This window comes from Symphalangus syndactylus, chromosome 6, assembly GCF_028878055.3.
Source record: "Symphalangus syndactylus isolate Jambi chromosome 6, NHGRI_mSymSyn1-v2.1_pri, whole genome shotgun sequence".
In the NCBI taxonomy this organism is placed as follows: domain Eukaryota; kingdom Metazoa; phylum Chordata; class Mammalia; order Primates; family Hylobatidae; genus Symphalangus; species Symphalangus syndactylus.
In genome coordinates, this window is record NC_072428.2 from 129,976,896 (window position 1) to 129,989,607 (window position 12,712).

The window sequence follows — 12,712 nt, forward strand, 5'->3', positions numbered from 1 at the left end:
TGGAAAGAAACACGAGGACGAAAAAGTGCACAGCAAAGATAATATTTCTGAAACGTGAAACCAGTATATGTCTGTTTCATGCTCCATAGATCGTGTTCCCTGTAATTTTCCCGCACCCGCGGAATCAATGGCACCCACTGCTCCTGAAGGTGCCTCTGAGGAAGACAGAACAAGGAATTAGTTGCTCGATTTTGAACTGTACGTTAGCAAGGTTTATTAGGAGAGGAAAGAGTTTTCCTAATTCCAAAAGCAGCTTCCCTTTGCATATGAAGAGCAGAGGGTTTGAGGCTCTAAGCCATGGTGTAGACAGGATGCAGGAAATGACAGGGGGGCTGCTTCTGGGCTGTGGAGGATGGGTGGAGGGGACAAAATGAGAAGTGTCCTATCTTCCTCCCCAAAACCTCCTGGTTTCTGGATGCTTCCTCAAACTTTTGTCTCCCAGCTGCCTTTGTTCTCTAAGTCACTGGTTCTCAAACCTTGTGGGACCAAGGGCTGCATGAGAATCACCTAGGACCCTTTTTAAAAATACATAATTTCAGCCACCCCAAGATCTATAGAATCAGAATTTCTAAGGGTAACTGAGAATTCACATGTCACGAGTTCCCTGGAAAGATTCTGCTGAGAGCCAGCGTGGAAAGCCCCGGTGCTGTGAGTGTTCCTGGTGGTCCCCTCTCTGACCATCTCAGACCGACTGCATCTCCGGGCTCGAAGGACTTGGCCCCCGAACCCCCACCCCCCACTGCTTTATTTTTCTCTGTGGAACTATCACCAGCTAACATTCCATTTTGTTTACCTGTTTATTGTATGTCCCCTTCTGCTAGACGGATGCTTCAGGAGGACAAAGTCTTTTTGCTTTTTTCTTATTTCCTTCATTGTTAACTGCACACACTAGGTACATAATAGACATTCAGGAACAATTAATGAATGGATGTATGAAGAATCAAAGAACCGAGAAGCCTTCTACCTATTCTACCTAAGGATACATGATGAAACTAAGCTAAAAAAGTGAAAAGGAAATAATTTTATCAAGAAAAAATTAAATAAGAGGATACAACAAACTGTCTTCTCCTTTAGAGAGTCACCAATATACATACATATATGTATACACATACACAAAGTCACAGACACAAAGAGGGAAATGGGCCACAGAGTTAGGAGACAGTTCAGAGACTCTGAGCCACAGATACTCGGCTGTGGCTACTTGAGTCAGTTTTCCTGGAGATAGCTTTGAAATACCAGCATCTTTGGTCCTTTCTGAATTTGTAAGTAGCCTTTGGACTTTTGTTATCAAACATCAGAGTTTATTCTTGAAATAAAAGTTTGGTTCCCCTTGGAATTCTGAGGCTTCCTCCTTTAGAACCTTGGCAGCCTAAGTCCCTCTCTACCTGTGTCTTTAAGTATGGGCAATATCCAAAAGGTCCGGATGGTGTTGTCTTTGTTTATGTGGATATTAGTTTGCCTCAGTCAACAATGCTTGAAAGTTGCTTTAAAATGAGCACCATATCATGAAGCCATATTTGTATTTAAATTAAAAATTTTTTTTGGCTTATGTCATACCAGGGATAATGTAGAGTGACAGAGAACCAGGGAAAATGTGATTCGTGCATCCCCAAGTCAGGAAAAAGAGACTATTGGACAAACAAGTCATTGGGATTTATAGAAAACGACGGCTGAGCATTCCTGGAAAAACAACTGACTTATTGTTGTTGTTGTTGTTGTTGTTGTTGTTGTTAGGGAAGATTTTGTCTGCTTAACTGGCCAGAGTTTTCACTCCATCCCCCAAAGAATTAACGTTTTAAAAAGCACAACTGTAGATTTAGATTTTCATAGTCTTTTGCTAGATTCTTTACCAAAGACTGTTAGTGAGTAGTAACCCTGGGATTGTGTAAAACTTATTAAGGATGAGGGAATAAACAGGTTTAATTTCAGGAAATAAAACTGGGGCTAAATTAGTACTTCTCTGAGGGAAAATGTATAAACAATGTGATCCCCTGGGGACCCAGGTTAGCACTAGCTTTATTTTTAAATTTTATAACTCATCTGAAAGAGAGAGAACACAGTGGAATCTATATATTTGTGTATTCCTCTAAGCTGTTCTGATTTGAAAGATACTAAATCAGTAGGAATAACTTTCTGAGACTCTTGTAAGATTGTGTAAGTCAGCACAAAAGTGGCAGGTAACCTTCAGTGTAAGCAAGAATAAAAGAATACATTTAGGAGAAAGGCATCTAAACTGTACTTATATGATGATGAATTTCAAGCTATGAATTACTACCAGGGAAAAGGATTTGAAATATGGAGGACCAAAAAGGCCCCACAGTCAAATAATTTGGTGAAATATTACAAACTATATTCTTCAAGATTCACCATGTACCTGAGCATATGAAAGGCTTGAGAAAGGCCTGCAGTAAAGAAACCTGCTTAACTTTGTTTATTCTGGGCTCATATAGGTTTTCTAAAGGAGAGAACGTGGGTTGTTAACTTCCTGGTTGGCTACTGAGAGAAACGAGTCTCTTGAGCAATTATCCTTTGCAGGTAGCCTCCATGAAGAACCCAGTTTTTGAGTGCCTCTAGCAGAGACTAAGCTTCAAACCGCATGAACCATGGATCCAATCCAATATGGCAGCTTGTCTGTTCTCCATTCTCAAAGCCCAGTATAAATGATGGGCTTTCTTCATTCACCCAGATAACTAAGAGCTGATGGTATCCCACTGAGCAGATATGGGAGACAATGAATCTTCATAGATGAGTGCCTAAGGATGTATGTGTCACTCAAGAGTAAATGAGCCAATCACGTTGCTATGCATAGGGACTCAGTTAAAGAAAAGTCAGATAAACTGGGAGGCTGGTATCTCGCACAGGACTGATCCGGCTCTCTGCCTAATTTTTCACTTTTCATCCAGATGTTCCCTGTCAAGAAGGCACAGTCAATAATGTATGAATCTTAAAGGCAGAGGCAGATGTGGTTATTACTCCCTGTAGGCCTTTCCTGACTTGGAGACAACATGTTACTTGAGAATGACTACAATTTTTAAAAATTTAAGTTGATATAGCCAGCTTATGAGTAAATGCGTTTCAGTGCAAAAGTCTTTTCAGAATTACCGTCATCATCACAGTTTAGTTTGGCCTTTAAATTTTCACTGTAAACTCTCCAGACGGTCACATACGGGGGCTTCTAAGGCAGAACATGCTTCCCAATAACATTAGAGCAAGCAGCCTTCTCTAGGCGGCATCCATTTCCAGCAGTCTATTTTTAATATTTGCTTTTATTTCTTAATCCTCCTGAACAATAAAAATGAACGTCATTATAACCAAGTGTGGCTGTCGTCATCAATACTTCAGAGTCCAAAAATACATTGGCCTTGCCTGACCAGTTGCCCATTTTCCGGAATAGCTGGGTATTTAGCAGCGAGAGACCATTATCCCGAGACACAGTCGTGTTCCACCGACACTTAATCTGCTAATTAAAATCAGTATCATGATGGACTGTTTAAATTCTGGTTTAAATGTTCCTTTTGCATTTGCATTTAAAAGAAAACACACTCCTCATCATGGGCACCCCAGCCTGGGTTATAATTTGGCTTTCCTTTGCCAGAATTGTAATGTCACTCCGACTTGCCACTGGTTAAATCTAAAAGAGCATTGAAATGTGCCTCACAGCTTGGCTGTTGCTTGGCAACGCCAGCAGCCACCTCCTCATTGGGGTGACTTCTAATTGGTCACAAGTCTTGACAGGAGCCACTGACTTATTAGAAATGACACTTGATTATTCACCTAGATGGCTAGAGCTGATACTTAGCAGCAGGAAATTTTGCATAAAAATGAGTCGTGGATGTTTTTAATATCTGGGTGGCTTTTAGCGATGGTGTAGTGGAAGAAGGAAGTGATGTGTTTCATTAGTGGGAATTAATTTTTCATTCGTTGGTCACCAGTTTAGAACACTTTAAGGCATTAATTTTTTCATTTTTTAAAAAAACCAGAAATATGTTTAAATACCTTCCCCCACCCCCAGCAGCTGACCCTTACTTATTCAGAAAACCCTCCTCTGACATCAGCCCCAAAATATTGCCCCCAGGTCCACCAAGGGCCAAATCAGATGAAATGTTCAATTTATAAAGGTCAGCAAATATTTATTACTTCCTGTTTTTAAGGAGTTTATAATGTAGAAGAGAAACAAGGTACATAAATCACTGCATTATTACCAATCGTGGAAGGTGGTGACATAGCTGGGGTCCTGCTTTGAGCATCAGAAGCCACTTTTGTAGGGAGGGAGCAGTGAGTAGCACTGGAATTGAGCCCTGAAGATTTTGCTGTTTTGACAGAGGGAGAAGGTGCCTTGCAGGTGGAATGAGCTGTAGGAATCAAGGCATCTGGACAGAAAAGTACAGGGTGTGTTCAGGGAATAGGGGAGTACAAATTGGCTGGAACACAGAGTACATATAAGGGATTAGTGAGAGAGAAAGCTGAAAAAGTAGGTTGAGGCACGTAGAGTTCACTATTCTGTGCCGAGGGAGTGTTTGGTGCGCACTTCACTAGAGCTCGAGGAGCTATTAAATACTTGAAAGTGAGGGAGTGACCTGCTCAGAACTCTGTGTTAGGAAAAAGGGTTTCATTTCAGCTGTTTAGCCCCCAAGCCAGCCATTTCCCAGACCCATGGGGCAAATCTTTCTGGTGCAGATAAGGGGAACTGCGAATTGTCTGGCGGAGTCTCCTCTTTGCAGTAGCCCCAAGTAGGGGCAGGCTCCCAGGGGCCATGTTATGACATCAAGGCAGCGGTGTCCACTGTGGCTCTTTTGAGTCCTTCTTCGTGTGTGGATCAACAAGTCACCCAAGCTACACACCATCAACGTTTGGGGCTTATCTCTGTTTAGATGGATAGGGTTATGCAAAAGAGACCCTCTCCTTCCCTCTCTCTGTGTAGGAAATATGTTTTCCCTAGCACTCAGCATTGTCCAAGCTTTCAGGAACTCCAAAGGCTTAAAGATGATGGGTTTTTTCTTTCTCAAGTTTATGACATAAGATCTGCATAGAATGACCTAGAAGTGAATAAACTAAGGAGCAAAGGAAATGTGGAGCCTGATTTTTGAGGGAAAGCAACAAGCCAGGAGTCAGGAGATCTGGAGTTCCAATTCTTATTTGAACACAAAAATAACCAGATTCTGCCCTTTAGGTCCCCGTGTATTCTGAAGGCTTTCTTAGGAATGGGATGTGTTGCTGAAAGTACATGGACCAATGATCTGACCCTTCTCTGCACTGAGCTAAGAATTTGGCTGCTCTCTCCATGGCTTCAAGCAACTGTCTCAACCTGATGCTTTGTGACCTCCTTGGAATCCTCAAATGTCAGTGGAAAGGGACATTATAGCTCATTGTGATCAGCCCTTCATTTAGGAGTGAGGACCCATGTTCAGAGAGATTCAAATGCCAGGCCTAAAGTAACACATAGGACCAGCATGAGTCTCAGCTTTCTCCTTCAGAGCCAGTTTTCAGCAAACCACACTATATTCATGCTAAGAGACAGTGCCCCAATCTGTTCATGTTTCTTGGGTACCTTCTATGTCAAGGCTCTCAAGGAATATTTGGTCAATCAGTCATCATACAGGTATTTCTGGAAAATCAACAGAATGGGGTGTGCTATGCTCATTCTTGATATAACAAATACCAAAACTTCATTAATCCATGACAACATACAATAGTTACCACAAAAGAGCAATATTGAGAGTGTATTAGTTATCTATTGCTGTGTAACAAAATTACCCCAAAACTTAGTGGCTTAAAACAAACTTTTGTTAGCTCATTGTTTCTGTGGGTCAGGAATCCTGGCATGGCTTAGCTGAGTGCAGAGGCTGAGTCCAGAGGGACTGCAAGCTGAGTCCAGAGGGATCAAGGTGTCTTGGAGTAGTAGTCAAATGGTTGGCCTGGTCTGTGGTCTCATCTGAAGGCTTGACTGGGGGAAGATCTGCTTCTAAGCCTCATCACATGGTTATTAGCAGGATTCAATCCGTAATGGACTTTGGAAGATAAGAATCTTGTACTGTGTCCTTCAGTCAGTGGGGATCTACAAAGGTTTCAGCAAAGCATCACTGAAATAACAAGTATTTTTGGACGATCTGGCCAGGCATGGTGGCTCATGCCTGTAATCCCAGAATTTCAAGTGGCCAAGCTGGGAGGATCACTTGAACCCAGGAGTTCAAGACCAATTTGGGCAACAAAGGGAGACCCCGTTTCTACAAAACATTAAAAAAATTAGCCAGCTGTGGTTGTGTGTGCCTGTAGTCTCAGATATTAATACTTGAGGGGCTGAAATGGGAGGATGGCTTGAGCCCAGCAGGGCAAGGATGCAGTGAGCCGTAATCATACCACTGCACTCCAGCCTGGGTAACAGAGTGAGATCCTGTCTCAAAAGAAAAGAGGCCAGGAGGCTCTTTCAAAAAACTTTCTTTAGTACACCTGGGTGTCAGGCACTGTCAAAGTCCTAAGACTACAAAGATGCTTAAGCTATAGTCTTTTTTCTCAAGAAGGAAGAAGACAACCATATTCCAGGTGACAGGTAGCAACACCTGAACTAGGAGGTGACTGAGGAGATAAAGATGAAAGAACAGATGAAAGAAAGGAAGCAATGTTAACACAATGAGGCAAGAACAGATGGCTCCAATGGGGAGTTGTCCCTGAGGAACAAGAAAAGAGGAGAGAATAATTCCACTATTCCAAACCAGCCTGGGAGGATGGATCCCTCCAGAGGACAACTACCATGTTTACACCACTCCCTGCCTTCTTTGCCAAGTGTTTTACATATTTTGTTTCTAATCTTTTGTAATAACTCTTCAAGGGAGGTATTATTTTCATTTTTGCAGAAGAGGAACTAGATTCAGTGAGGTTAGGCAATGTACCCAAGATCACACAGCTATAAAGTGCCAGGGGGAGGAAACCTACTAATTTGCAGTGCCTTTGAGTATTTGCTATGCTTGGGGCAAGTATTCTCCAACAAGGTCGGAATCTTACATTCAAGGAAGAAAACTCAGTGATGACATTCTGGGAGTCACATAAAAGGAGAGGAGAAGAAGACCTTTGAGCAGAAGCTCTCCGCCCTTCTTGGTCATTACTCTCTTTGCCCACTCATCAGGCCCTCCCTCCTTTTAGAATTCACTCTATTGCCCTCTGTCTGCACCTTGACTCAAAATTTCACAGACACAGTTGGTAGAAAATCCATTAAAAAAAAAACTGGTGCCCATCAATGACAGACTGGATAAAGAAAATATGGTACATACATGGCATGGAATACTATGCAGCCATAAACAGGGACTAGATTATGTCCTTTGCAGGGACATGGATGGAGCTGGAGGCCATTATCCTCAGCTAACTAACACAGGAACAGAAAACCGAACGCCACATGTTCTCACTTACAAGTGGGAGCTGAACAATGAGAACACATGGACATAAGGAGGAGAACAACACACACTGAGGCCTGTTGGGGTGGGGGGGAGGAAGAGCATCAGGATAAATAGCTAATGCTTAATACCTAGGTGATGGGTTGATAGGTGCGGCAAACCACTATGGCACATATTTACCTATGTAACAAACCTGCATGTCCTGCACATGTATCCCAGAACTTAAAATAAAATTTCAAAAAACTGGGTACTTTAATTATATAATAATCTCCAGGTTATGCAGAACCTTCCTTCCTTGGGGAATTTGCTTCTCAGGGTGGGGATGGTGATTTCTCCTGAATGGTTACCACTGGTTACCAGAGAGCTGCTCAGCCTCACACCCGACGTCACCTCTATAGGGACAACCAAAATGAGAGGTGAGAGGAACAAAATGGGAAACTTTCTCCCCTAGCTTGGCTGCTGCACTGTAACCCCGGTCTTAGCTTGGGCTGTCATAACCAAATACCATTGAGTGGGTGGCTTGAACAACAGACTTTTTTTTTTTTTGAGATGGAGTCTTGCTCTGTCACCCAGGCTGGAGTGCAGTGGTGTGATCTTGGCTCACTGCAACCTCCACCTCCCAAGTTCAAGTGATTCTCTGGCCTCAGCCTCCCGAGTAGCTGGGATTACTGGCATGGGCCACCATACCTGGCTAATTTTTGTATTTTTAGTAGAGATGGGGTTTCACCATGTTGACCAGGCTAGTCTTAAACTCCTGACATCAAGTGATCCACCTGCCTTGGCCTCCCAATGTGCTGGGATTACAGGAGCGAGCCACTGTGCCAGGCCCAGACATGTATTTTCTCACAGTTTTGGAGGCTGGGTGCCAGAGTTGTTGGTTTCCAGGGAGGCCTCTCTTTCTGGTCTGTAGGTAGTTGCCATCTTGCTCTGTGCTCATAAGACCTGTTCTTTGTGCATGAGAGAGAGAGAGAGAGGGAGAGAGAATAAGCATGAGTGCTCTGGTGTCTCTTCTTATAAGGACACCAATCCTATTGGATCAGGGCCCCATCCTTGTGACTTTATTTAACCTTAATTATTTCCTTAGAAGCCCTGTCTCCAAATACAGCTACACTGGAAGTTGGGGCTTCAATGTATGAATTTTGAGGCGACCCAAACATTCAGTCTATAAGAACTCCCAATAAATCACTTTTTTAAAACCTGATAACATTAATATTTTATCTGATTATAAGTGTAATACATGTACATTGTGAAAATTTTGGAATAAAACAAAAAATAAAAATTACTCATTATCCCATGAAGAAGATGAAATGTAACAACCAAATGAGTCTTTTAGTAAGATCTGAGTGATAATAGCATTGTATATTCATCTGTGCATGTGTGTGTGCACATGCCACGTTTGCCTGCTTGTTCAAAAATCTAGGAGAAGAACTGCAGGGTTTGTGGATTGTATAAAGATTATGCAAGCCCATCAAAGAGAGCTTTTGTTTGTATGCAACTCATGTAAAAGTAAATATTCCGTAACTGCTGTGTAAAATGCAAGGAAGAAAACCTGAAATGATGGCTATTGGCCAACATACAGATTATGCTCTGCTGTCTTATAATATTTTCTCTGCATTGCTTTTTAAAACATTTTTCATATTACATGCCCCATCTCATATCACATTAACCCAAATAAAAATGTCATTATCCATTCAGTTCGACAGACAGCAGGCAGAGTATAGCAGAAAATTACAATCACGTCAGGCAGCAACAAAGGATTCTAGTCAAAGGCACATAGAAGACCCGATGGTGGGCAGCTGGCCTGGGCTCCCTTTCGCACTGTCCAGGAATATGTTTGGATTCAGAATGGGTGGCCCCCTCTTTATACACAGGGCATGCCTCTGAAGAGTTGTGCGTAAATCACATTTTATGTTCCATCTCTTTTGTTTTGTTAAGAAAGCTTCAAGCTTGATATCTAAAAAGACTTCCTTTCAAAGAGTACGTATAGATAGATAGATGATGATAGATAGATAGATAGACAGATGATAGATAGATAGATTTTCTTTTACCATGTTACTATTCCTCTGAAATAAATCTAAAAGGTATTTAGGTTTATGGGATTTTATTAAACTAGGGTTCAGTTGTACCACTGAACTTATTAAGATAATTGAAGGAAGATAGCAAGTAAAGCTAGTCATAAAAATGTGGCTTAGAATGCACTGACTTTTCCAACATTAAGGGTAGACTGAGACTTCTTGGAAGTTGGGGCCCAGAGACTATTTTAAGTGACCCATTTGCACACCCTTTTGTACTGATGGATTATTAAATCGATGGTTTGTGAGAATTTAGAAAAGCATGCAGTAGTCATGAAGCATCAACACAGAGATACTAAGAATAAATCAAGATAGTCATACTTATTTTTCTTTTTTGAGTGGACTTCCAGATAGGTAGATGAGGTAAATCACATTTCTGTTTCTGCAAATCATTTGACAAAGTCTTCCCTAGCTGACTCATCAGTAAAGCGGTGCCTGACTATTTACTTAGGTTCATGCACAGATAGCCCAAGATCCAAACACTGATGATGAATGATTCTGTGGCTACCTAAAATAGCTGTCCAGTGGAGGGGCACAAGGCTCTGCACCAGGACCTGTCTACAGACCAATGAACTGAAGGAAGGCTTAGAAGGCACGCTTACTACATTGCAGATAGAACGAAGAAAGAATAGCCAGTGTTGCAGGTGATGGGAATTTTTTTTTTTTTTTTTTTTTTTTTTTTTTTTTTTTTTGAGACGGAGTCTGTCTCTGTCACCCGGGCTGGAATGCAGTGATGCATTCTTGGCTCACTGCAACCTCCACCTCCCAGGTTCAAGCGATTCTCCTGCCTCAGCCTCCAAGTAGCTGGGATTACAGGTGCCTGCCACCACGCCCAGCTAATTTTCATATTTTTAGTAGAGAGAGGTTTCACACTGTTGGCCCAGCAGGCTGGTTTCGAACTCCTGACTTCAAGTGATCCGCTTGCCTTGGCCTCTGAAAGCACTGGGATTACAGACATGAGCCATCACACCTGGCCAGGTAATGGGACTTTAATGAGTGAGTACATCTTTTGCTCCTCCACAGTGTTCAAACACCCCAGCGCTCTAAGCCCTGCAGCTTTATGAACAGCAAATCCATTTTCCCAAGATGGCCCTCCCTCCATGAGCCTTGGCAACAGGGGACTCATGGGTCTCAGATGCTCTGCCATCTCTCCACTTGGGTGTGTTATGCTGTGAACATTCTGCTCCTTGAGCTGTTGTTCAGCCGTCCATAGCGCTGTCCAGGCCATTGTCCCTGCCTTGGTTACCGCCTCCACATGGCAGCCTTCATGGAGCCATTGCAGCTTTGATCTACAGGACCCCCTCACCCTCTATGTACAGGACCCACTCCTTCAGCAGAGGAGTTGGGCCCCTGGTGACACGATTCTTTCCTTACACCCAGAGCACGTAGGACTGACTCAGAGGAAACTGCAGAGGAGAGGGGTCCTACAAAATTGCATGTCCTCCCAACATCCCATCAATAGCCTCCCAGCTGTCCCGCTCTACCAGGTGTCTCCAACCAACTGAATATTCCAGAGAAGATAAGAGATCGTTCTGCTCAGAACACACGGCAGGACAACTAATGCCTTTCTAATGAATAGGCCCTAAAAAAATTGAAATAGCAATTGTACGTGGTTATCATCCATGGAAAAAGACCTCGTGGTTTTCATTAACCTGAACCTCAATATTTGCCTGCATTGTTTGTCTTCTAGAAAAGTCAACATAAACCTGGCTTTGCGATTGATGTGTAGGTTACAGATCTCAGGAAGTGATTTATTTACCATACATCAATCCACACCTGAAATACTGTATTCCACTTATGAGGCCACCTTTAGGAGTGACCCTGATAAAGACGACAGCAATAAGGCAGGAGAGGTGTGTGCAAGCCATATGGTTCAGTCCCCTATTGAAAGGATGGGGGCAGCCAGGCACAGTGGCTCACGCCTGTAATCCCAGCAGTTTGGGAGGCCGAAGTGGGTGGATCACGAAGTCAGGAGTTCAAGATCAGCCTGACCAACATGGTGAAACCCCGTCTCTACTTAAAAAAAAAAAAAAAAAAAATACAAAAAAATTAGCCAGGCATGGTGGCACGCACCAGTAATCCCAGCTACTTGGGAGGCTGAAGCAGGAGAATTGCTTGAACCTGGGAGGCAGAAGCTGCAGTGAGCTGAGATCATGCCACTGCACTTCAGCCTGGGTGACAGAGCAAGACTCTGTCTAAAAAAAGAAAGAAAGAAAGGATGGGAACAGTTGTCTAGGAGAAGATGGGGAGCAGATAGGTACTTGCTGTCTGAGTGTTGGGTGCACTGTCACGAAGAAGAGAACAGAAATGAAACCAGCAAAAGATTGTTAGACGAAATCAGATTTTGCCTCAGTACAACAACATACCTTCTGATAAGCAGATTAACTTTATAACTTTTCCCAGTGCCTCAAGACTTCAAGAGGAAAGAGCGGGTATTACATAATCAGTACAATTCAATGGTTCGTTCATTCACTTAACAAATAATTACTATGAGCCAGGCGCTGTTCTAGGTGCTGGGTTTATAAAAATGAAGAAACAGACTAAGATCTCCCTGACCTCGAGAACTCAATATTCTAGTGTCAAAATCATCAAATCTAAACATAGGTTACATTTTATGTCTTTCATGAGAAATGCTCAGAATGATGTATTAGAGCACGTTGCTTTAGCTGTGATGCTATTCTAGAATGAGCACCAAATAAAATGATTCTGCTCGATATTTTCAGCTTGGACTTTTAATCATGCAAGAGAGAATAAAAGGTCACATGGGTGGCCAGCAGGCTCCACAAAGAATTCCACCCACCCGTTTGTTGAAGCTGAGTGGTATCTATGTGAATCTTCACTATGCCATTCTACCTTTCTGTGCAGGTTAGGAATTTTCTAACATAAAAGTATTTTCCTATTAAAAAAAAAGAAACCCAACAATTGCCCCACGTGGGCATGGGAGGCATCTTGAAGTCAAGGTTTTCCCAGTATTCGAAAGCTTAGCAGCTTAAACACAAATGAATAACCATCCATCAGGAATGCTCTATAAATAATTTCTGTGTTAAATAAGAAGTTGAAATGGATGACCTTAGGTTCCTTTGGATACTACGATTCAATATTCTAGTGAAAGATCTAAAATACAATCGGAATACACAAGCATAGACTTGGGTTAATTCCAGGGATCGTGCATATGGATTAGGCTTTATTTACTCGCTAATGCTAACCAAATGTCATGAAACTGAGTACTGATTCTCAGTTTTGTCTAAGCACTTA

The 12,712-nt window shown here is 42.4% G+C and overlaps 1 protein-coding gene across 4 annotated transcripts in view; it reads left to right on the forward strand.

Annotated features, from left to right (window-relative positions):
• TBXAS1 (thromboxane A synthase 1) overlaps positions 1 to 12,712 on the forward strand; it is a 190,427-nt gene that overhangs the window by 110,109 nt on the left and 67,606 nt on the right. The window contains exon 6 of one of the 4 annotated variants that reach the window (XM_055284232.2): positions 12,181 to 12,318. The exons of the other annotated variants lie outside the window; for them this stretch is intronic. Within the exon in view, the coding sequence (XP_055140207.1) occupies positions 12,181 to 12,318 (138 nt within the window). The remainder of the gene's footprint in view (positions 1 to 12,180; positions 12,319 to 12,712) is intronic. 4 annotated transcript variants of the gene reach the window in all.